Source organism: Miscanthus floridulus, chromosome 8 (genome assembly GCF_019320115.1).
Source record: "Miscanthus floridulus cultivar M001 chromosome 8, ASM1932011v1, whole genome shotgun sequence".
NCBI lineage: Eukaryota > Viridiplantae > Streptophyta > Magnoliopsida > Poales > Poaceae > Miscanthus > Miscanthus floridulus.
The window spans coordinates 217,665,256-217,690,814 of record NC_089587.1 but is presented as its reverse complement, the minus strand read 5'-3'; the positions used below and the strand labels follow the sequence as shown (position 1 = coordinate 217,690,814).

General features: G+C 48.1%; 2 protein-coding genes across 2 annotated transcripts; one reads left to right on the top strand and one right to left on the bottom strand.

The window, feature by feature from the left end:
* The first annotated feature begins 231 nt into the window (after positions 1-231).
* LOC136478174 (glucan endo-1,3-beta-glucosidase-like) lies at positions 232-3,531 on the top strand. The gene is made up of 3 exons (XM_066476521.1): positions 232-369; positions 481-1,818; positions 3,071-3,531. Exons 1-3 carry the CDS (start codon positions 297-299, stop codon positions 3,103-3,105), a joined length of 1,446 nt encoding a protein of 481 aa, XP_066332618.1. The 5' UTR covers positions 232-296; the 3' UTR covers positions 3,106-3,531.
* A 3,810-nt stretch (positions 3,532-7,341) lies between these two features.
* Positions 7,342-9,771, bottom strand: LOC136478175 (1-aminocyclopropane-1-carboxylate oxidase 1-like). Its single transcript, XM_066476523.1, has 3 exons — positions 9,577-9,771; positions 8,962-9,191; positions 7,342-8,282 (listed from the first exon to the last, which is right to left on the bottom strand). The coding sequence occupies exons 1-3, from the start codon at positions 9,688-9,690 to the stop codon at positions 7,670-7,672; spliced, it is 957 nt and encodes a 318-aa protein (XP_066332620.1). The 5' UTR covers positions 9,691-9,771; the 3' UTR covers positions 7,342-7,669.
* Positions 9,772-25,559: the final 15,788 nt, after the last annotated feature.

Genomic DNA, 25,559 nt, shown 5'->3' with positions numbered 1-25,559 from the left:
CACGCGCACCACCAACCAGGCAACACCCGCGCGCACGGCCACATGCCTGCCTCCACGTCGCCCCACCACACCACACCACCCCGCGCACGAGCCGAGCCCGCCGCGACGTGCCCCACCGTACCCGCCACTTTTCCCTTACCGCCCCGAACGGGCTAGCGTGGGCCCCGCCTTGGCAGCGTAACGAGGTCGCCGGCCATAAATCCCCAGCCTCTGCATTTTCCTACCGCCCCACGCTCGCCCACTCATCCCCGCGCCGTCTTGCTCTGCCTCAGTACATCTCCGCGCCGCAGCAGAGCATGGCGCCCCCACGCCGCCTCCTCGTCGCTGTCCTCGCCGTGTCGGTTCCGCTCCTCTTCGTTTGCCCGGCAGGTAAACACCACCGGAACGCGCAAAGACTGAGGTTTTTTATGACAACAATGCGGCAATGCAGGTGGCGGTTTGGTGACTGATTGGTGTGTGTGTGTTTTGTTCTGGTTGCAGAGGCGGGGACGGTGGGCGTGAACTACGGCCGCGTGGCGAACAACCTGCCGACCCCGGCGGCGGTGGTGCAGCTGCTGAAGCAGCAGGGCGTCGCGCAGGTGAAGCTGTACGACGCCGACCCCACCGTGCTGCGCGCGCTGGCCAACACCGGCATCAAGGTGGTGGTGGCGCTGCCCAACGAGCAGCTCGCCGCGGCGGCGTCGCACGCGTCCTACGCGCTTCTGTGGGTGCGCCGCAACGTGGCCGCCTACTACCCGGCGACGCAGATCCACGGCATCGCCGTGGGCAACGAGGTGTTTGCGTCGGCCAAGAACGTCACGGCGCAGCTCGTCCCGGCCATGTCCAATGTGCACGCCGCGCTGGCCAGGCTCAACCTCGACAACGCCGTCAAGGTGTCGTCGCCCATCGCGCTCACCGCGCTCGCGTCGTCGTACCCGTCCTCGGCGGGCGCGTTCCGGGAGGACCTCGCGCAGGCCGTCATGAAGCCCATGCTCGACTTCCTGGCGCAGACCGGGTCGTACCTCATGGTGAACGCGTACCCGTTCTTCGCCTACTCCGGCAATGCCGGCGACATCTCCCTCGACTACGCGCTGTTCCGCCCCAACGCCGGCGTGCTCGACCCCGGGAACGGCCTCAAGTACTACAGCCTCCTCGACGCGCAGCTCGACGCCGTGTTCGCCGCGGTCAGCAAGCTGGGGAACTACAATGGCGTGCGCGTGGTGGTCTCCGAGACCGGGTGGCCGTCCAAGGGCGACGCCAACGAGGCAGGCGCTTCGTCGGCCAACGCCGCGGCGTACAACGGCAACCTGGCGCGCCGCGTGCTCTCTGGCAACGCCGGCACCCCTCGCCGCCCCGACGCCGACATCGACGTGTACCTCTTCGCGCTCTTCAACGAGAACCAGAAGCCCGGGCCCACCTCCGAACGCAACTACGGCGTCTTCTACCCGAACCAGCAGAAGGTGTACGACGTCGACTTCGTCCTCGGTGGCGGCGGCGGCAGCCAGGGCAACGGCGCCCTCGGGTGGCAGGAGAACGGCGGGCCGAGCAGCGGCAGCACCAGCGGCAATCTGCCGAGCGGGGTGAAGGTGACGACCGGGGAGGCGTGGTGCGTGGCGAACGCAATGGTCGGGGAACAGCGGCTCCAGGCGGCGCTGGACTACGCGTGCGGCCCCGGCGGCGCGGACTGCAAGGCCATCCAGCCCGGCGCGGCGTGCTTCGAGCCCAACACCATGGTCGCGCACGCCTCCTACGCCTTCAACTACTACTACCAGCGCAAGGGCCGGTCCATCGGAACCTGCGACTTCGCCGGCGCCGCCTACGTCGTCAACCAGGCACCAAGTAAGCTGCCACTCATCTTCTCCTCGTGCCATTTTCGACCCAGCTAAAAATCGCACATTATATATTGCTCGTGATTACCTACTCCATGAATTCGTTCAATCACGTAGCAACATGTTAAATGGTGAGTGGCAGTACGCGACCAAAAGTCTGTTCGTTTCTTTCACGGCTAAAGTACCTCTGGCTGGATTGACTGGCGTGCGCGAAAAATTATGTTCGTTGGCCGATAAGCCGAGCGGTTTCGGTTAAAGTGATGATCGCGGAAACCTTAGGCCTGAAACATCCGTAGGACCCATATTTTATCGCTGGGCCGCATGGTGATTTTTACTGGCAACAGTTCAAATCAAATCAAAGGTTTGCTTTGCCATTTTACGGGAATGATTCCCGTTCTTTTGCGAGTACAGAACTCCTACTCACCACACAGTCACGTCCAGTAAAACCACGTCTGAAGCACGCCGCACAGTACACACCACGTACTGTACTCCTAGCACGCTGCGCCCCGTTTGGCATTTGCACGTCTGCAGCAGCTGTTATTGCTGCTCTGTGTTGCTCTGTATTCAAGGGCCTGTTTCCCAAAATGTCAAATTTTTTAAGATTTTCCGTCACGGTACGAAGCATTAAATATAAATAAAAATAAAACTCTTTTAAAGTTAATTAGATTATGATAGGACACTAATTATTAAATAACAAATAAAACGCTGCAGTGTTATTTTGCCAACTAAATTCGGCAACCCCAAGCCTGCATTGGATCCGAGCTGTTGTCACTGGGATGGAGTTATTATGAGTGACCTGATCACTTGCTCAGGTTCAGCCGTTCAGGCCTTGTAGTAGTAGGCGCCCAAGGGCAATAATGACTGAGGGACGGGCCTGTGCGGCTCGCAGCTCGACGTCCTCTCTGTCCTGGTTTCCTTCCTGGTGCCGCGTGCATGTCTGGACGTCGCAGACCGCGCTGTGCCTGATTGCCAACTTCGGCTACCCTTTTCAGCTCCTGCATCTTAAAAAACGCAATTCTAGCTTTCGCTTTGAACCTGAACCCCACACGTCGTACTCCTGTACCCTACTGCATTTTCTTTACTCCACTCATTACTGTACTGTACGTGCCTCCGTGGACCAGTGGTCGTCTCGAGACAAGTCCTCCCTCACGGTGCGCTTTGACAGGAGTGCGATATAATCCGCTGTTTGATGGGAGAAGTTTTTAAGAGTTGATTGTAATCTAACCTGCGATCTCACTGGGTGTTCGCTGCATTGTTTACAGAGATGGGCAAGTGCGACCTCCCATCGACGGTCTGAACTGAAGCAACAGTGGCGAAGACCGTCGGCCTGTTCGCTGCTTGTTTCTGACTGGTGCTGAATGAAACCAACTAGCGAACTGTTCTCGAGGAACAACAAAAGAATCGATGGCAGCAGCTCATCGGTCGAGAGGATGCCGGAATCTTTGCACCCTTTCAGCCTTTCTTTACTGCTGCTGCAGCACGGTCTTTACTGCTGCTGCTGCCGTGCTGCAGCGGCCTTGATTCCTGCTGCAGCGACGCAGCGTACGTAGGACGAACATCACTGTAGCTGTACGCCTTTCTTTTAGCAGCTTTGGCTAATGGTGGATATCTTTGTTTAGTCCATGTAACTAGTGCTCCTACTATCACAACTAGCATGCTAATGCTAGTATTATAATCTGATCAGTATAGATTAATTAAATTAATGGTTTAGCCTTTGCGCCCATGTGACCCACTATGGTTTGTCTCAACTCGAGTGACCTGTTTGACTCTTGTTCCATCATCGCCTCGAATTTGCGTGCCGGAAATGGGGCTTGGCGTGGACGACAATGTACACTTGAGTATGATATGAACTCATGCAGCGTCCGTGTCTGGCCTTTTCCGCCCCCTACTCCCTGTACTCCCTAAAACGCTATTTCGCCTAATTGTCTATGGAGTTCGGCGAGCATTTTTTTACTACAAAAGCATTGGAATCGAGGATTTTGTGCCGATTTCCTTTGGAAAGTTTCGGATCGCAAAGCGACGCTGCCTTTTCGGTTTTTGTAAATAAAAACTGTCTGAACCATTATGTGAGTGATTGCTCTAGAAATGGGGATGTCTCTGGTCCCTGCAAAAACACCGCTTTCAGATGTTGTCGTGCAGCACCACTGCTCAACTGGTTTGGTGTTGGGCTGTTAGCACTTGGCACGCATGGTAGCGGGCAGACATGGGCACGGATCCAAAGTTTCCCAAAGTGTCTGCCGTTCTCGAAACCTTTCGACAGCTACGCTGCGTACCAGAGTGTGCGGCGTGCCGGTAGGCGGTCGTGGCCTAGTGCTCGCATGCTCGGCGTCGGCGGCCAGACGGCCAGGCCTTGGAACCACATGGGAATGGGTACATGGGCCAACCCCGACCACGAGGCGCGGAACCATCACCCGCGCGGTAGGTGTAGGTGACCTGCGGCCTGCGGGCTCCGGCCGTGCGCCGTGCGCGACATGTGAAGGAGGAAGCTGCCAATTGGAGTCGCCAGGCGAGGCAGGCTGTGGACCACCGGAAGGGGGAGCCAAGAAGAGAATATTGGGCCCAGTGCTTTCACCGATCGATACGAGAGATCTGCCGACTGCCGTCATCAGCGGTGGTTTCCGTGGCCGGCCGGCACTTGGGTGCGGTGGATTGGTCGCGCGAGTGCGCAACTGTACTGTTGGGACACTTTTGACTGTGGACTGTTGGGACTTGGGAGGACGACCCCGAGGCGTGGAGGCCCGAGCGGCTCGAACGAGGTGGTCCGATTCGCTGGTGGGCCGTTTTGGGTCGGTTATCCTCTTTTCGATGACAATTGCCGTCGTACAGAATTGGATTGGACCACCGAACATACCAATCATGTGGGCTATTGGGCTTGGTTGCTGACAAGTACGTAAGGCTGATTCTTAGACTAAACGGCCTGTTTGATTGCTGCTTGGGAAATTTGCCTCGGCTAGGGATAGTTGCCACACGTCCGATTGTAGAATTTTGGGGCTAGAATTGTTTGCCTGGACCATACATGCTTGACAGGCCCTAAATGCATTTAGATCCTACTAGTATTTGGTAGTGTTGCCATGTAAAACTGGCAAGACGTTCCTTAAAAAAAAAGAAACAAAAAACTAACAAGACTTGAGAATTATGGGAAATTAGATTTGACTTGTTTCCCATTTTTCGAAATAAGTCGGGCTGGTTTTGACAAATTTGTCAAATTATATACTGGACTTCACAATTGCATAGCTCTCTTTGAGACGATCGAATGCATATATGAAACACACAATTTCCAGCCGGAAAAAGTCTACTTAACCCCCTCACGTTTCATACTTGGTCTACTTCACCCCCAAACTATGAAACCGTCAGTTTTACCCCCTGGGCGGTTTTCAGCGGCGGTTTTGCTACAGTAACAGCGTGTTTGCTACACTAACTGTGGGTTGCTACAGTACTGGTGGGTTTGAATTTTCTTTTTTTATTTATTTTCAGTGAATTTTTGAAAAATCATAGTAAATCATAGAAAAATCATAAAATGAAAAATATAATTTTATTGGACTCCACATGAGTAGATCTACACAGTGAATATATAATACGGTATGCTTTAGTACAAAATTTTTACTGTAGCCTTAGATTAATTGGAAAATCTAATTTTATCTGTAATTAATTGTAATAATTCATAGCTGCAGCTTCTATGGTCCAATTGTGGTGAAATTTTTATGGTACGCTAATTATTGTATGCTTGAACTATAGTAAAAATTTCGTACTCATTGGACTATGTATAACTTAGTTATAGATAAATTCTAATTAATTACAGACAAAATTGGATTTTCCAATTAATCTAAAGCTACAAAAAAAATTGTACTAAAGCATACCGTATTATATATTCACTGTGTAGATATCCTCATGTGGAGTCCAATAAAATTAGATTTTTCATTTTATGATTTTTCTATGATTTACTATAATTTTTCAAAAATTCACCGAAAATAAATAAAAAAAAAAGAAAATTCAAACAACCATATTGTAGCAAACCCACCGTCACTGTAGCAAACACGTTGTTACTGTAGCAAAACCGCCGCTGAAAACCGCCCAGGGGGTAAAATAGACGTTTTAGAAAGTTCAGGGGGTAAAACAGACGGTTTCATAGTTGGGGGTGAAGTAGATCAAGTATGAAAGATGAGGGGTTAAGTAGACTTTTTCCATTTCCAGCCTAGATTGTGTTATGCCCATTTGAAGATTCAAGCACGAGGAAACTGTCTAGGATGGCTTTGACTATGTAATACAAGTTAGGAGTTGTATTTTGGCACAAAATGTATAGCAGTTTCAACTTCTAACAAGGCAATACCTCTTCGCCCAACAAATATAAAGGGCATAGCTGATTGAGGTTATTCAGTCAAACATAATATACTATTGTCCTATTTTTTTTCTCTCCAGCCACATGTTGTTGTTCACCTTCTAATCTCGACGATCAGAGATGGTCGACTTAGGGGTGAAAACGATCGAAATAAAGTCCCATTTCGCCGCGATCCAATTTCTAGGTTTGTAGTCATTCCAATCATTTTTATTTTTTTATTTTTGGCAAATTAGAAAATGGGGTGGGAAAAATGACTATTTTTCCAATGATTTTCACTTTTCCCCTTTTGGGCCACGACATCCTTTTTTTATGCACCACATGTTTCGATTTGATTGTCAATAGGGGGTGAATATCGACTTTTCATAAACCTCGTCAGAACCCAAAATGGACCAAACCCCAGCAAGGGAACTTCAAGGTTAATTCTGATGGGGCTTTCGACCACAGGAACGGTTCAGGCGGCTGGGGTTTCATCATTCGCGATGACCAGGGCGCCGTGGTGACTGCAGGTGCAGGTAAAGAACAATTTGTACAGAGTGCCTTCCATGCAGAATTGCTTGGCTGCTTGGCTGGCCTGAAAGCAGCGGCTCAGCTGGGAATTCGCAGAGTAGTCCTTGAGACCAATGCCTCTCTTGTGAAAGCAGCCCTAGAGGATGATGCTTATCGCCTATCGGCCATGAGTGGGATTACTACTGAACTCCGGTTTTTGCTGATGACTGAATTTGCGTATAGCAAAGTGTGTGTATGCCCACGTTCATTTAATAAAGTAGCAGATGCCATTGCGGCTTAGACTATCTCCAATAAATGACCCATATGGACATCCAAACTCAAAATGGATAGCAAGAGACTTAAAATCAGCCTCCAACAGAGTATCTATACGGGAGACCCATTTATGGTTGTCTGAGAGGCACAACCCAAATATGAGTATCATCTCTTCTGAAAACCATTTGCAGAAAGAATTCTCTTTTGGGTCATGTTGTTGGAGAGGATGTCGAATGTGTATTGAACCCTTTGACTGTAGCGCTACCAAAACGTTGAATGGGTCTTATATTTTGAGTATTATTGTTGGAGATAGTCTTATGGAAGTGTTCAAGTGATATGTGAATCACTTGGGACGATGTACCTCTGGGGATTTGGTGACCAGCGATTCTGCTGAGTCCGATGAGTAATGAAGTTCGTGTTTCAAAAAAAACGGTTCAGTTTGGGGTTCCACATAACTCACATATATGTATTACTAATAATTCGTGTTCCCTCACTTGATTTGGCGGTACACACCAGGTCCGGGTCACGTACACACTTCTCATACAGTAATCAAAGCTACACACTTTACAATACACCATATATACGTACATATAGATCTGAGACAACCAAAATACATTACGCCGTTCCACCATCGATACACACATATATAACCGTGCCACTATAAATAATATAAGCACATGGACATTGTTCGTTGAAGCCTCAAGGATTCAAGCTCAAGCATGCACGCCACGAAGGGAGAAGCAAGGCAGAAGGCAGTAGCGTTTGTTCACGCGGTGGCGATGGCTGACTTCATGGCCTCGAACCGTGGCTCCTTGGCCTCGAACTTGTGGCGCACGTAGAGGTTCATGTAGTCCTCGAACACGAACCTCGGGTACGTGGCCTCAGCGCGCTCCTCCTCGTCGGCGGCGCCACCGACGAGCGCGGGTGCCGGGAAGATGACGGCGTCGGCGCCCGGGTTGTAGAAGGACGCGATGGACATGCGGTTGCCGTCGGGGCGGGTGAGCACGCGGTGCATCACGCTCTTGTACCGCCCGTTGGTGATCACCTCCAGCTGGTCGCCGATGTTGACGACAATGGCGTGGCGGATGGGCGGCACGTCCACCCACTCCCCATCCTTCAGCAGCTGCAGGCCGCTCACCTGGTCGTCCTGGAACAGCAGGATGATGCCCCCCGCGTCGGTGTGCGCGCGGAGGCCGTCGACGAGGTCCGGGCGCGGGCACGGCGGGTACGCGCTCACCTTGGTGCCGAACGTCGGGCCGTTGGAGCCCGCGAAGGCCGACTTCAGGTACCCGGGCTCCAGGCCCAGGTTCTCGCACAGCAGGTCCAGCAGCTTCTCCGACAGCTTCTGGATCTCCGATGCGAATTGCTTCATCACTTGCCTGCAGCGACACGGAAGGCTTTTTAAACACGGGCCGGGAGGAATATTCCACCAAGCAAATAAGCGCGTCGTTGATGTATCGATCGCACTGTCTGTCACCCGCTAAAAAGTGATTCGACTTGTGATAGTTACTGGACTAACACAGCATTCGATCTGCTGATGAACACCTGTCAAGCAACGAAATGATCTACTCCGGATAACTATTCGCGTCGCCGTCAGGCAGAATTAAGATACTGTAGATGGAACACACGCTACTACCACCACCGTTAATAGGAGCAGGTCTGGTCACGTCAGGTCAGGTAGAATTTAGAGCCTTTTTCTGATCTGAGACGTGTACAAAGCGTTTGATTGGGCCTATAGCACGATGGGTGGCGTCGTCAGCTAGCTTTTGTAGGCTTGGATCAAAGCCATTAAACTAGCTCAGCCTGTTAGACCAAAGTCACCCAAGCAGAGACTATTCAGACTAAAAAAACTGGTTCAGAGACAAGAGTCAAAAGCTGGTGACATGGCACTTTGAACTTTCTGCCAGAAGCCAACAAAAACTTTAACAAAAGACTGATTGGGTCGTAGACAGCCAACTTGCTAATTAATACGATACGACATACGCACGTCGTTAATTTAATGACGCGCATCAGCTAGCACGTAGTGTAAGTGTTTGAAGTTTGAACGCACACACTCACCTGTAGTGGTCGTCGACGTCGGGGAGGTCGGCGAGGTTGGAGGCCGGGAGGTGGCGGACGAAGAAGGTGCTCTCCCAGTCCACGTCCTTGACGTCGGCGCCCTTGTCGCCGGCCTCCAGCGTGCGCGCCGCGAACTCCTGGAACTTGGCCTCCCGGAAGCTGGCGTAGTGCTCCTTGGTCAGCCGCTCCACCTCGTCCATCAGCTCGTGCGAGATGCCATGGTTCAGCAGCTGCATGGGGGCAAGACAAGCCAGGCGTGAGAGGTGAGGTGGTGTTCCCATCGACAGGCCGGGAGACGCAGCTGAGGTGGTAGAATCAAATTGGTCGGCCGGTCGATGGCATGGAGAATAGGAATCTGTACGTTCGAGGTGGCTGTTTGTTAGGTAAAGCTAGCTACTAGCTAGGAATGCTGTGCTTTCTTTTCTGGAACGGCGCCGCTAGCACAGATAAGACAGACAGAACGAGTTGATGCTGAACAAGGGGCGCCCAGGGCAGGCAAACAAGTGAAGTGAGTTAAATTCTTCCTGCCGTGTGGTAGATTACTTGTGAGGTGCGGTGCATGTGCGTTGGTTAATTGTTGTGTGCTTGGTGTTAGCAGCGTGTATATATGCACACCTCGAAGAAGCCCCAGTTCTCGCAGGCGTCGCGGATGATCTCCATGGCGGTGGCCTTCTCCTCGGTCTCCAGCTTCTCCATGTTCACCACCGGGAAGGAAACCGTGGCTGCCATCTCGCTCGCTCTCTGGCTCTCGTCTCTCACAGTCTCGCTAGCTGGCTCGCTCGCTGGGTTGCTTAAGCAGGCAGGCTGAGTTTGTGTGGAGAGAGGCGGTGGGTGCGGCCCCATTTATAGGCTGCGCGAAAATGCTAGATTACCAGATTGACCTCGCGACGTTACGTTAGTAGTACTTGTATAATTCAGTCAAATGGATTAGGTGTTAGATTGACCTCTAATTTTAAATTGGGCTCAACGGTCCTGTTAGACCTTTGATTCGCGTTCTGATCGGGGGCGCCCAGCCCACTATGGCTGGAGGGCCCCTGTCACACTGCGTAATAAATAGAGGTGGGGTCGGTGGCTCTAAGCACGAGGTTCACCTGAGCCGAGCTCCCCACCGACAAACCCTAACCCGATCAGAGAGCGGCGCAGCCAGGGACGGAAATCCACCAGCCGCGCCGCCACCGGACTGCGTCACCGCCACCACTGCACTGCGCCACCACCCGTCTTCACCGACCGTCGCTGCCCTCGCGCAGACCCCGACGCAACACCCATGGCAGACGCCTCTGGATCGAATGCCTACGATGGTCGGTAACCTAGCACTACCCCTCCATCTAATCTCGGTCTAGTTCATATACTAGGACATGTTATCCATTTACAAGTTGTACCTGTCTAGATCTATGACCATGTGATTAGAATAGATCAACAATGGTACCAGAGCTAGGTTATTTTGAGTAGATCACGGTACGGGTACGAATAGAAAAGAAAATAAATCAAATGAAATAGATGAACCGAATTGAACCAATCGAATCGGAAAAAGAAACCCTAACCTTAACCAAACCCTAATTTCGATCCTAACCCCATCCCCAACCCTAAATCGGATAGATCCGAGAAAAGAAGAAAGGAAAATCAAAGAAAAGAAAAGGGGAAGGGGAAGGGGAAGAGGCCTACCTCGCCGCCGCACCGTGCTGCCGCCTCGTTGGCGCGCGGGCGGGTGCTCGGGCCAAGGGCACCGCGGCCAGGCCGCTCGACGGCGGCGCACTCACCCGCTGGGGAGCGCGCGCGCCGGTGAGAGGGCCGACGACGGCGCCGTCATCGTCTCCGAGACAGAGAAGCAGGAGATCAGGGTCAGATCTAGGGTGTTGGAGGGGATCAGAGCACCGCCGCCCAGACCACTCGACAGCGGCATGCTCACCCGCTGGGGAGCGCGCACGCCGGCGAGGGGACCGGCGACGGCGCCATCTTCGCTCGGTTGCTGCTCGCTGCGTTGAGGAGAGAGGCGAAGAGAGAGAAAGGGCGGAGAGAATGCCGCTAGGGTTTCAGCGAAGGCGCTGAGGTCGCCGTTTTGATCTGGCGACGCGCGCGGACGGGCATCGGATCAAAATGAACGGCCAGCGCTGATCGGGCCGCCTTTCGGCCCAGGCGGGCGAGGGCGCGAGGCCGCTTTCCCGGCCCAGGCCCATGTTGCGGCCTGTTGGCGCGGGGGAGCGCGCGAATGGCCGTGGGCCATGGGCCGGTTTTGCTGTTTTGGGCCGAAATGGACACAAACACAGTGAAACAGTTCTTTCGTTTTATTTTTCCAGAAACTTTTTGATACATATTTGATGAATTTCAAATGAATTTTGATGTCCAACTCTGTACAATTTTGATCCAACGACAATTTTGTTCAGAGAAAAATACGGTACTATAAAGTTTCTGGAAAAATAATAATGAGAATATTTACGCTTTCCGCTGCGTATTTAAAGTTGTTATTTTCATTATTAAATTCGAACCAACAGGAGAATTTAATTTTGAAAAATGGATATATTTTTAGTTTATTATAATATTGTCATTATTCTGACCAACGTTGATTAATGGCAATATTATGATGTTAGTCATGAGTTTTGTCATGCATTAATTCTATTTCTGTCCAACGATGATGTAGAATTAGTGTAAAGGATAATTGTATGTTTTAATTTTGACCAACATTAGAACTAAGGCATGCAATTGTTATTAGTATGTTCTCACTCTATATGAATTGTGTTTTTAGGTGGATACAACTTGATGGGTTGTATCAAAGAGATCCTCACTCTCAGAGGTGACAACTACACGGAGTGGAAGAAAAAGATTGACCTGGCCTTCATCTTAGCTGAGGTGGACTGGGTAGTCACCTCACCGTGTCCCACTGAGCCTGTGGCACCGGTGAGGGAGACAAACGAGGCTGATGCCACTTGGGCAACTAGAGAGAGGGATTTTGAATCCCAAAAGATGTCCTATCACCTTGAGCATAGAAAGTGGGTCACTGCCAATAAGAAATGTATAGCTGTGATAAAGAACACGATTGAGCCTATGATTGAGCCTGCAATTGTGGACACCGTCACCAAGTACCTCAATAGAATAAAGAGTCAGTTCACTGGCTCTTCAAAGACATATGTTACCCAGCTGATAAAGCAGCTGCTGACAGAGAGGTACTCTGAAAATGGTGGCATAAGAAAGCACATACTAAAAATGAGCAATTTGACATCCAAGCTAAAACTAATGGATATGGCTCTCAAGGAAGAGTTCCTTATCCATCTGATTTTTGCTTCCTTGCCAAAGGAATTTGACACTTTTGTTGTCAATTACAACATACAGCCTGAGAAGTGGGACTTAGAGAGGCTCATGGCTATGTGTGTGCAAGAGGAGGAGAGAATAAAAGCTGCCAATGGTGGCACTATCAATTATGTGAAAAACAACAAAAAAAAGAATAATAATGCTAACTCCTCCTCAAAGCCAAAGAGAAAGGGTCCCATGCTGCATCAGCCTCAGCAGAACAAGTTCATAGTAGAGAAAGATCAGTGTCTCTATTGCAAGAGGACGGGACATTATAAGAAAGATTGTCCCAATTACTTAAAGATGATCATGGCAAAGAAAGGTGAGAATATTATTACGTTCATAAATGAATCCTTGTATGTACAGTATTCAAAATCTACTTGGTGAATTGACTCAGGTATAACTGTTCATGTTGTTAATTCTTTACAGGGATTTCGTTCGACGAGGACTACGCAAAGAAGAGAAAGACACGTTAAAGTTGCAAATGGAGTCCGAGCAGATGTTGAAGCCGTTGGCGATCTTTCTCTAGAGTTTGCTGATGGCTTCACACTTTTACTTAAAGATGTACTTTATGTTCCCGCTTTATAGAGAAACTTGATTAGTGTTTCATGCTTAGACAATTATGGATATGATTGCTATTTTGGAAATAGCAAATGTAAGATAACATTTAATAATGCATGTGTTGGTCTTGCTATCTTATAAAATGAGCTTTATTTGTTATCACTACGTGATGATGTGAATGTTGTATGCGATGATGGGAACGTTGCGTGCGACAATGAGAATGTATCCTCATCTGCGGATGTAAACAGAAAACTAAAGAGAGCTCACGATGCGTTGTCGAAATTATGGCACTGTCGTTTAGGCAATATTTTGAGGGAGAGAATAGAAAGACTAGTTAAGAATGATATCCTTCCTCCATTAGAATTCTTAGATTTAGAACAATGCAGAGAATGCATAAAAGGAAAGTATGTAAAGAAAATTAAGAAAGATGTCAAACGAAGCGTATGAATTTTACAGATTATTCACACAGACATCTATGGTCCGTTTCCTGTAAAGAGTGTAGATGGTTATGATTTATTCATAACATTCATAGATGTTTACTCCCGTTATGGCTACATTTATCCAATTAAAGAAAGAACAGAAGCATTGGATAAATTTAAGATATTTAAGACAAAAGTTGAAAATCTACACAATTTAAAGATTAAGATAGTCAGGTTCGACCGTTGGGGGGAGTACTACGATTGGCATACCCCATATGGCCAAGTTCCTGGACCTTTTGCAAGGTTTTTACAGGAGAATGATATAGTAGCCCAGTATTCTACACCGGACGAACCTCAGCAGAATGGAGTAGCTGAAAGACGCAATCGTACCCTAATGGATATGGTGCGCAGTATGATAAGTTACTCCACCTTACCGTTGAGTCTGTGGATGGAGGCGTTAAAAACAGCCATTCATATTCTCAATAGAGTAACAAGTGAGTTGGTGCCCAAAACATCGTATGAGTTGTGGACAGGAAGAGTACCCTCACTAAACCACTTACGTATGTGGAGGAGCCCTACTGAGGCTAAAGTATTTAACCCAAATATTAAGAAACTAGATCCTAAAATAGTAAGTTATCATTTCATTGGCTACCCAGAAAAGTCAAAAGGTTTTCGTTTCTACTGTCCAGACAGACATACAAAGTTTGTGAAAATGAGACACGCTATCTTCCTAGAGGATGAAATGATGAGGGGGAGCATGGTAGCTCGAGAAATTGACCTTGAAGAGAAGCGGGTGTATGCGCTCACTCCGATGATTCATAAGCCATTTTTCTCACTACCTGCTGTCGCTGCTCCGACAGTGCAAGATACTATGGTGCCAGCATCTATTGTTATTCCGCCTGTGGCAACAATGACTGACGATGAGGAACCTGTTCTTCAGGATCCTATAGAACCTATTGCCACACATAAGGGGAGCAACAACAGCCTCAAACAGAAGATGTGCCAAATATAGAGGCCTCTAGAAGGTCTCAAAGAGTTAGAAAATCAGCTATTCCTGCTGACTATGAAGTATACAACACTGAGAAATTTCAAATAGAGGATGATCCCACCTCATTTGAAGAAGCCATGAGAAGTGATCATTCATCAAAGTGGCTTGAGACCATAGAAGATGAAATGAAATCTATGAATGCCAATAAAGTTTGGGACTTAAAAATAATTTCTAAATTAGCCAAAACAGTAGGCTGTAAATGGATCTACAAAATAAAACTTGTCTCTCAAGAGAATATAGAGAGATATAGAGCGCGACTTGTGGCGAAAGGCTTTACGCAAAGAGAATAAATTAATTACAATGAGACCTTTTCTCCAGTCTCATGTAAAGATTCTCACAGAATTATAATGGCATTAGTGGCACATTACAATTTAGAATTACATTAGATGGATGTAAAGACGGCATTTCTCAATGGGTACTTGGAGGAAAATATTTACATGCCGAAAGGTTTTATCATGAAAGGAAAAGAATGAATAGGATGTCGCCTAAAGAAATCCATTTATGGATTAAAACAAGCTTCAAGACAGTGGTACTTGAAGTTTGATCAGACAATAAGAAATTTTAGGTTTAAAGAGAATGTTGAGGACAATTGTGTCTATGCAAAGTTTAAGAATAAGAAGTTTATCTTTCTTGTCCTATATGTGGACGATATCTTACTTGCTAGTAGTGATGTCAGTCTACTGCTGGAGACAAAGAAGTTTTTATCCTCAAAATTTGATATGAAAGATCTTGGTGAAGCCTCGTTCGTTCTAGGGATCGAGATTCACCAAGATAGAAGTAAAGAGGTATTAGAACTGTCACAAAAGACATACATAGAAAGGATCTTAAAGAAATTAAGTATACAGAAATGTAGTCCCTCACCTGCTCCTATAGTTAAGGGCGACATATATGGGGATTTTCAATGCCCCAGGAACCAATATGAGATCGATCAAATGAAAATGGTTTATGCTTCAGCTGTCGGAAGCTTGCAATATGCTCAAGCATATACGCGTTCTGACTTGGTATTTGTTACCGGGTTACTTGGCAGATTCCAGAGCAATCCTAGAACAGAACACTAAAAATTAGTAAAGAAAGTCTTGCATTATTTGCAAGGAACGAAAAGCATCATGATGACGTATAGAAGATCTGATTCACTCCATATAGTGGGATATTCATATTCAGATTATGCGGGAGATGATAGAAAATCAACGTCTGGATATGTATTCACTCTCGCAGGGGGAGCTATTTCATGAAAAAGCTTAAAGCAAACCGTCACCACATCGTCCACAATGTATGCCGAGTTTGTAGCGTGTTATGAGGTAATGTGGCAGGTGAACTGGCTAAAGAAGTTCATACCCGATTTAAAAGTGGTTGACGACATCTATAGACCTACGATAATTATCCAGCAGTACAGTATGCTCACAACAATAAGTCAAGTGATGCTGCCAAACACATTGACATAAAGTATTATGTTGTGAAAGATAAAGTCCGGAATCATGTCATAAGTCTTGAGCATATAAGTACCGAAAAGATACTCGCGGATCCGCTTACAAAAGGCTTACCACCCAACGTGTTCAGAGAACATGTAGCCGGCATAGGTTTAAGAGAAAGCCTATAATTCCTAGATAAAAGAAGGTACAAAGTTAATTATCTATTTGATAACAGAGTGGTATGTTGTAGCTGTTAAATCTATCAGCAATTGACCGTGACGATAAAACATGCTCTATGCGTTAATCTGTAATGGAATGAACAAAAGTAAATGATATGAAATTGACAGATGGTATGAGATCAAAGGGGGAGATTGTTAGATTGATCTCTGATCCCAAACTGGGCCCAACAGCCCAGTTGGACCTTTGATCCGCACCCTGATCGAGGGCGCTCAACCCACTATGGCTTGAGGACCCATGTCACACTACACAATAAATAGAGGTGGGAGCCGACGGCTCTAAGCACGAGGTTCGCCTGAGCCGAGCTCCCCACCGACAAACCCTAACCCGATCAAAGAAGGACGCAGCCAGTGACGGGAAGCCACCAGCCACGCCGCCATCGGACTGCGTCACCACTACCACTGCACTGCGCCGCCACCGGTCTTCACAGAGGTCGCTGCTCTCACGCAGACCCCGACGCAACGCCCATGACAGACGCCTCTGGATCGAAGGCCTACAATGGTCGGTAACCTAGCACTACCCCTTCCTCTAATCTCGGTCTAGTTCATGTACTCAGACATGTTATCTATTTACAAGTTGTACCCGTCTATATCTATTACCGTGTGATTTGAATAGATCAACATTAGGCAGCCATGTACGCATTCGCAAAGAAAAAAGCAGTCTGGGCGTATATAGCCCGCGATGCGCTGATCTCGGCTGGCTGGCTGGCTGGAGTGCTGGACGTGTGCACGGGCGCACGGCGATTATGCAGACTACCCGAGATGGAGACAGGTCCTCAAAGGATTATTGCAACTGACCAGCTAATTATGCTGGATATGATGTAGTATAATATTGTACGGTATCACGGCCTATCCAGCCTAACCTCATACTACTTTAGAGGTTGATTGATGCGGTCAAGACATGCATAAAGAGATAGTGGCACACATACGTACATACACTAGCTACACCGATTCTAGAGTACGTGGACTTTTAAGCCCGGATTTGAATACTGTTTTGCTTGTTTTTTTCGGTCACCATCGCACCTACCAAAATTCGCGAATTCCTGTTTCTTTTTTCTTGTCCCAAATTCGAGCAAAAGTAAATTTGGTTTTATATGGTATTAGAACTTCAAAACAACCCAAATATCCGGCTTGTTTAATCATTGGAGCCCAATCTTAAGGTCAATTCTTTGTTATGAATTATATATTTTTTAGACCTACATGTGAGGCACATAAGTTTAGGATCTGAGGCATGTTTGGTTGGTGGCGGTGTCCAGGCGCCTAGGCCAGGCAGCACCCCCAGGTGTTCGATTTTAGAAGCTCGGGGCCAGGATGGCTTGCGTGGCCAGGCCTTGTTTGGGAGGCCGTGATCCAAACTGGTCCTTGATATCTAGACCTCGTGATAGGTGGAGCTGGGTGATTTCCACCACAATATGTTTGGATTTAGCAGGTAGTATTTTGGCCCGGCAGTGTCAAAATTAATGACATGGTTTGTTGTCCGGCTAGACAACTCTGCTTGGAGGGACCACCAAAGACCCGAAATGACATGACTCTGCGTTATATGGCTGCATATGCCATATTTAAGCTGTGCAACCATGTATTGTTGTATCTGCACTATAATATATGGATGGTCAATTCACTTGTGAATCAGTATAGGCATGGTGAAGTTTAAGTCCTTGATAATTCTCAAGTATGAAACGGTTCCCCCAGTTATGAGTCGAAATTTAACATTTTAATCCTAAAAGACATTCTACCCGATCGCGTGATGTTGCTAGTGGGTTAAATGCAAATTGACCCCACCTTGCTTCGATATCTAAAAAAGGCTGTGTCTTCATCGATTTACTACTAACACACACGTGAAGTGATCAGTGTTGGAACAGTGACAAACTGTATTCTTCGAGCTCAATACTTGCATCGACAACGAGAACAATTCCATCTGCTTTGCTCAATAATCCCGGACCCGGTGGCGACCTTGCTGCTGGACCATGGACCCCCAACATGATCGATCTGCACTGCAGAGTGTATCGTCATCTCTGATCGGCGTGTCCCGTGTTCCTGATCTCTGCTTCGCCCATCGCGCCATCACGGGTAGGGGCCGGATCAAACTCGTCGCTGAATCTCTCAGATCTACACGATCTTTCAAGCGTGTTCAGTTCGTTATCGAGGCTTTTACATATGTGCCATTAAAAAAGTTTATAATTATACATAGGCCATTAAAAAAGTTGACCGCACACATATGCCACCGTTCTGAACTTCTTTGCCCTACAAGCCATTTCGTCCGTTTTTCTACTTAACGGTGTAAAACCGACAGGTGAAATGACCATTTTACCCTACGGTGGGGTCTCTTGTCAGCCACCCAAACTCTCTTTTTCTCTCTCTTTCTCTTGCGCCTCCGTTCTGCGCTCCCCGTGCTCCTGCTCGTCGTCGCAGCGCAGGCGGTGTGATGCTGCTTCCCCTTCGCGGTGGTGGAGCTCGTCGTGCTCGCGGCCGTGGGCGTGCCCGCCGCGCTGTGCCGCCGCGTGCTCCGCGCCCGGACGAGGTGCAGGCGCGCCTCCCGCGCCGCCGTGGCCAAGAAGGAGATGGTGGGGATGGACAGGGTGAACAAAGGGGAGTTGCAGCAGCCGAGGCCGGAGCTCCCCAGCGCACAGCGACACGAGCCCCGACGGCGACGGCGAGGGCCCCGGTGTGCAGGGAGGCGGCCTCGTCCCCAACGGCGGCAGTGAGAGTCAGGAGGCGGCGCGCGTGGAGCTGCCGCAGCCGGTCCTCGCCGTGGATCTGCCGCAGCGCGCATGGAGGTGACGCGAGGAGGTGAGTTCCGGCCGCCGCGGGCGCGGGCGCGGGCGAGCTCCGCCCCGGCCGCTGTGGGCGCGCGCGGGCGAGCTCCGCCAGGGGCACGCGCGGAGAAGAGAGATGAGGTTGAATTTGAGAGAGGATAGGGATGAGAGGGGTATTATGGACTTTTTGACTGACCTGACTTACTTGTCAGGACTCTCAAACGGTGAAAAATAAACGGAATGCGGATGGAATAGCTTAGAGTAAAGAAGTTCAGAACGGTGACATATGTGTGCGGTCAACTTTTTTTAATGATCTATATGTAATTATAAATTTTTTTAATAACGCAAGTGTAAAAGCCTCTTCGTTCTTGCCTTCTTGGCCCAATCGTCCTTGAGACCGCGTGTGAGTGGGTGAGCTTTTACCTGTTCCCTGTCACGCCAATTTCGGTGTTGCTGAACTCTGTGGGTGCGGAAAGCAGACAAAAGCATGGGACGAGATGAGACAACACTCGAGACAGACGCTTTTTACTATGTTGACAGGATGAAAATCACTGCTCCTTCCATTCAAATATCATATTTACTATGTCTTATTCAGTTTTTTTAATAATAATATATAAATAAGTCATTATAAAGTATCTCTAATAATAAAATAAAATAATAATATTTATATAAAAATTTGAATAAGATGAATAGTGAAATGAGATGTTTAAAAGTAAAAAAACGTAAGTCTTTTGAGATGAAAGGAGTACTAATACACGGAGCATTTACTTTTATATACATGTTCGGCCAGGTTTCGTCTAGCTCCGGCACTGTAACACGTTGTAGCAGAAGAAGGAGCCCTAGCCCTAGAACCGCAGCTCCGCGGATTCCGTGACCACACATGAGGTGGAGCTATTGTGCGGATGCTGCGGTGCAATACAGTAACACATAGTGACGTGAGAAGCCAGAGGCGCACAAAGACACCTTAATATAATTCGAAGCTCTTCTGCTAGGTTTGATTTATGAAAATCTACACAGAGCACATAGGAATAGGAGTACCATCTAACCATTGTAGCTGCATGCCTGGCTTGCATAGTAAGGCTAGTAGTGATACCTTTTGTCGGTGTTTTCGGATCACCGCCGAGTAAATTTGTATTTACGCGTCTGGCTCAGATTGTGTGCTCAGAGGACACAAGGGTTTATACTCGCTCGGATGGAACGTCTTGTCGGTGTTTTCGGACCGCCGACGAGTTAATTTGTATTTACGCGTCAGGCTCGAATGGTGTGCTCGGAGGACACAAGGGTTTATACTGGTTCGGGCGGAACGTCCCTACGTCCAGTTCGCTGCTGCTCGTGTTACCGGTATTTGGTTTGCAATAGGGGTTATAAACAGGCGAGAGAGGGAGATGATCCCAAGTCTCTGGTGGAAGGAGTGAACGGGTGCTGAGAGCTCGCTTACCGCTCAGCCGTGTGCTCGTGTCGTGCTCTTGTGTTTTTTTTTTCGTCCCCAACGTGGGGCGCCCTGCTTCTCCTTTTATAGGCGAAGGAAAAACGCGGGTTACAGAGGAGGAAAATGAGAAGAACGAGAGAGAAGAAGGCTTCCAGGGTCGTCGGGGTCCTTCTTCTCCTTCATGCGGGTCCCGCTGACCCTGTAGATGTCAACAGGGACGGCTCCATGTCGCGGCCCTGTTCGTCACTAGCGCCATGCGCAGGCGTCATCTGCCGGTCATGGCGTTCCACTCCGTCCCGGCGGACGTCGTGGTGAACTGACGTGCCTGTCAGCGTCTGTACGAGGATTAGGCAGAACAACATCGGCACTGTTCTTGATGTGAATCCCTAGGTATGGCCCGTCATGGTCACGGGTTACATCGTGGCGTGCTAGCTTCTTCCCTGGCGTCAGAGTTTTGACCCAGACCCATACGCTTGGACCTAGAGTGGTTGGTGGCGGTATGGGTCCCCGTCGGACGAGACGGAACCCGCGTCCTTGAGGTCGGGCGAGACGGAGCCCGCGACCTTAGGCGAGACGGAGCCCGCACCCAAGGGGTCGGGCGAGATGGAACCCGCGTCCTTGGGGTTGGGTGAGACGGAGCCCGCACCTAAGGGGTCGGGCGAGACGGAGTCCGCGGCCTCGAGGTCAGGCGAGACGGAGGCCGCATCCTCGAGGTCGGGCGAGACGGAATCCGCACCCAAGGGGTCTGGCGAGACGGAGCCCGCGGCCTCGAGGTCAGGTGAGACGGAAACCACGTCCTTGGGGTCGGGCGAGACGGAGCCCGTACCCAAAGGGTCGGCAAGACTAAGCCCGTGGCCTTGAGGTCGGGTGAGACGGAGCCCGCGGCCTTGAGGTCGAGCGAGACGGAAACCACGTCCTCGGGGTCGGGTGAGATGGAGCCCGCGGCCTTGTGGTCGGGCGAGACCTTTTAATACGTCTCGAGCCATTCGGGGAGTCAGCGTGGACGCTAACTTTCTTGCTTTGTGTATCCCTAATATCGATACCCGACACCTTTGTAGCGGGGCAACGGGCTCGAAACGTACTTGCTGGCGTCGGGCTTACTAACTTTAGTTGCTAGTTGCCACTAAGCTCAAACAAGTGTGGCCACTGTACACGGGAGGATCTTGCTACATTTTTTTAAGTAAACTGTATGGTCGGTCCTTAAAATATTGGGTGAGTTTCATTTGGATCTTCAAAGTACGAAATCACACGTGTAGTCAATTTTTTCATATAAATTTAGTTGGCAACTAAATACTAACTAACTTTATCAAAATTGTCTAAGATAAAGTGTGACTAGCATCCAAACATCCTCATGGTCCTCGAACGCACATAACACCTACGTTCACTAGTACATAAAACATTTGTGCTTGTGGCACCTTTTGGATTTTCATTGCCGATTCTGTGAACCGTTAGTGTGCAAGACCAATAAAAATGGTATTGTTTTACTTGCATCGCTTGAGAACCGCATGTCTACATGTTTAAACAAACCGCCACTGTAGAGGGTTTTTTTGGAATTTATAAATCAAGCTAAAATTAGCAAAAAAAAAAAAAAAAAAAAAAAAAAAAGAAGGTGAAGCTCACCAACCAACCTTTTGGTACCTCCCTCATGCATTCCTTCTTATCAGTACACCTCTAAGTCACTTATGTCTAACCGGTTAATATGTTCATTTCTATTTACTTTAGTAAATATTCTCTTACATATTTGTGATGATAAATGACTTCAAATAAAATAAGATTGAACCAGAAAGTTTTAGATCTTTTCGAGTACTACAACTTTGGTCAGGTCATTTCTCCACCTGACATCATTTGAAAAATTCACAAAGTATTAATTTTAAAACTATTAATCATAAAATAGAATTTTCGAGCCCTAAATGATTTCAAACTAAAAAATAGTTTACTATAAATTTGTAGATCTTCTCGAGTACTACAATACTGGGTTAGGTCATTTCTCTATCAAGGTCATTTAAGAAAATTAAACAACGATTTCAAATTTTAAGTACTGGCATTTGTATAAGAAACCATTAAACATATTTATACTGCCGTTTTTTTTAAATTACCACCAATATAAATCTAAAATTTACATTAAACAACCGCCATTGTATTTACAATGTGGCTGTCTTAGATCCACAGTCAATATAAATAGACAATTTGTACTGATTGTATGTTAGGATATCCACCATCTCTATTGACGGTTCCTGATGAGTCTACAGTTCTATTTCTGGTGGCTTCTCTTCACTATGAATCATCGGTAAGCGTCGACAATAATTATTCCTGCGACAGTGGCTGCACAAGTTGCATGGCCGAGAGTGGTAGCGAATAATAATCATTAATCAATCATGATCTGTTTCCTAGGCTTATAAGCCGTACTTTTTCAGCCAACGAACAGTATTTTTCTTTCACAACAAATCGATCAACGGTACTTTCAGCCACAGCCAAGCGAACATGGCACATGCATACAGATGTTGTTACAATCTTGAGTTCTTGACGCCTCTGCCTAGCTAGGCCCTTGTCAGGTTAACCTACATGATACATGCGCAGGTGCGTGCATCGCCCCGCACTGCTTGAGATTTGATAAGGTGGTGCACTGTTGAGGTGTCGCGGGCCATGGTCCATAGATCCCTGGACATGGATCGTCTATCTCATCATCGAGCGGCGAAGCCATGTTCCCACGGCGCTAGAGAGCTAGCGGGGCGGGTGCTTGCCGCCTGGTCAGATCAGAGCCGTCGCCATCTCTCCTCCATCACGGAAACAGAACGGGCACACAACATGCACGTCGCACTCTGCCGGGCCACGCACGGCCCACGGGTGGCCGTGTGGGTGCGGTGAGGCCAGTCCGAGGCGAGCGAGCTGGCGCGGCATGGCCGCCCGTGTCGACTGAGATCGCCACTGATTTGCCGCCATAAAGACGACACGGCGCCAGCCGAGGCCGAGATTTGCTTACGCGGCAGCCGTCACGGATAATGGCCCCGTTCGTTGGGAGGAATTTGAAGGAATCTGAAAGAATTTGGGAGAGAAAAACACTGTTCCAGATAAAAAAAAGAAGCGGATCAAACCAAGTTGAAGGGCATGCGAACATGGCCAATTCCTCAAGGATTGCAGCATTCACACTTGCCTTTTGATTTTGGTTTGGTTCCGGCGTCAATTCTTGGTTAATTGCACGTTGCAAAACTTGCGCACGTACGGGTACGACCAACCGGCCAGCCCTTCTAATCTGCATCGAGCGATAGAAATATTCTATTCTATTTTATCCTGTCCCCCGTTGGTGCCTCGGAATCCACTTGCATCGCAGCCGTGACGTGATTCCTCGCGCGTGCTCCAAACCGCAGTGAAAAAAGGAGGCCCGGTGGATGCGATCTCGCCGTACTACTACGTTACAATAATATTGCCGAGTGCGCGGGTCAAGATTCAGATCATGGGGCGCGCCGGGAAGTCAAGGAGGGGTCGAATCGTTGGGACACTTGTTCGCTGGAGGATACCGGATGGTGGACGAGGACAATGGAGAGATGACGGAAATTTTGCACACGGTCCAGAGTACCAGAGCGTGTTGTTATCCGATGGACGGACCAGATCGGCCAGGTCGCCACCGTGGTGTCAAGGCCTTACGTTTGCACATCTCCGGCGCATTAGATCTGTGTTTTCGTGTATATATCATGTCACGTTAGATTTTGTTATGTGGCAATGGCCAACAAAAAGGAAGATCTAATGGCGACTCCAAAAGATGTGTTACTTGAATCCGCGGCGGTAGCCATCGTAGTGGAATTGTGGCATAGGATCGTGTTTGCTGAATTACTCTCTTCGTCTTAATACAATATGTTCTATATCTTTTATTATAGCAACTTAAGAGAATACTTGAATGATGTATGCAACTATATATCAATCAAATTAAATAGTTTTTTTTCTTAAAGTATAGTATTCTCTTTGCCAAACTTCACTAAATATGAGCATGACACCATATAGAATATTTTTTAAATTTCAAGACAAATTTTAGAAATTGTAATACACAGGAAGGAAGAAGTATATAAACATCAAGTATCCTAAGTTCATCAAGTATCTAAGTTCGTCGCCAAGAAAGGAAAGGATGAGGTGAGAGATAGGGGGAGTTTGGTTCGCTGTCTCACCTAGAAATGCCAACACAACTCTTAACCACCATGTTCGCTTGTTGGTTTTGACCAGGCTTATTCAACCAGCCAACAGTGTTTTTCTCTAAAAAAAAACCAGCACCAGCCAGCCCAAACCAGCACCAGCACCAACCAGCGAACATGCTGAACATTTGATCCCTTTTTCAAACTTCCGAGCACTCGGGCATGACAATAAACATCTCACTGACCATCATACGTAAGGCATTATGAACCACCTTTCATGCTACTCCATTGGGAACCTTGCACATGACACTAAATTTTGTTGCCAATGGTACAAAATATCGGCATCACTCTACCTTTTAATAGTGTGTTTGGTTGGTTACATCTCCTCCATCCTGGCTGCGTGGATCCATATAGTCCAAGAAAAAAGTATCGTCCTGTTTGCTTGACTTATAAGTTATATTTTTTCAGTCAACGAATAGTATTTTTCTTTCACAACAAATTAGCTAACAGTACTTTCAGCCATGACTTATATGCCAAACGAACGAGACATCTATTTAGTTGCATGTCGAATAGATACAGCTTCTGTGAGCGGATACAAAAGTATTTCCTCAACCTAATCCGGTGGATACGATCAAAATGAGTTTCATCGGCCATCCTCGCTAGGTGGATGTGATGCATGTCATGCTGATCCGTACGTGGTCCTTCCATACAGGCAACCAGGTTAGGTTTATTGCATCTACAGATGCAAGATTACCATACCCATCCATAAAATCAACCAAACACTATTCTTTTCAAATCCATACATCCACGATATACGATGATGCAGGATCGCGAAAGTAACCCAACACACTCTAAATGTAATCTTTTGAGTTGACAGTCGGTGCATGATCTTGAGATTAATCCCTAGCTTGCATGATTTATTAATTAAAATAAGATTGTTCATTCATATACCATGTTTAATGCTTAGCGAAGCAGCCTACACTTTTCGCTAGTGAGTTGAATAGGTTTGTGTACCGTGCATACACAGGTCAATAGTGGCCCCGGCCCCGACAGAGATGGCGGATAAGAACGACAGAGATTAACTGGCCGTAGCAGCAGAGCCGACGGACCGACGACGCCGATCGTTCATACGAGCGGCGACAGCGAAATGAACCGCGATGCGACGCGCTGTTGCTTTACAGCTCGCGCGCTGCGCGGCGTGGCGTGGCGCGTGCGCTCGATGCGACGAGATGGCATGCTATCCACATTGGCATGGCCTGCGGCGCGCGTTGCTAGCCGCCTAGCCTCCCTCCTACTCCGTACTCTGCTAGCTAGGTGGTGTTGACATCACGAATGCACAA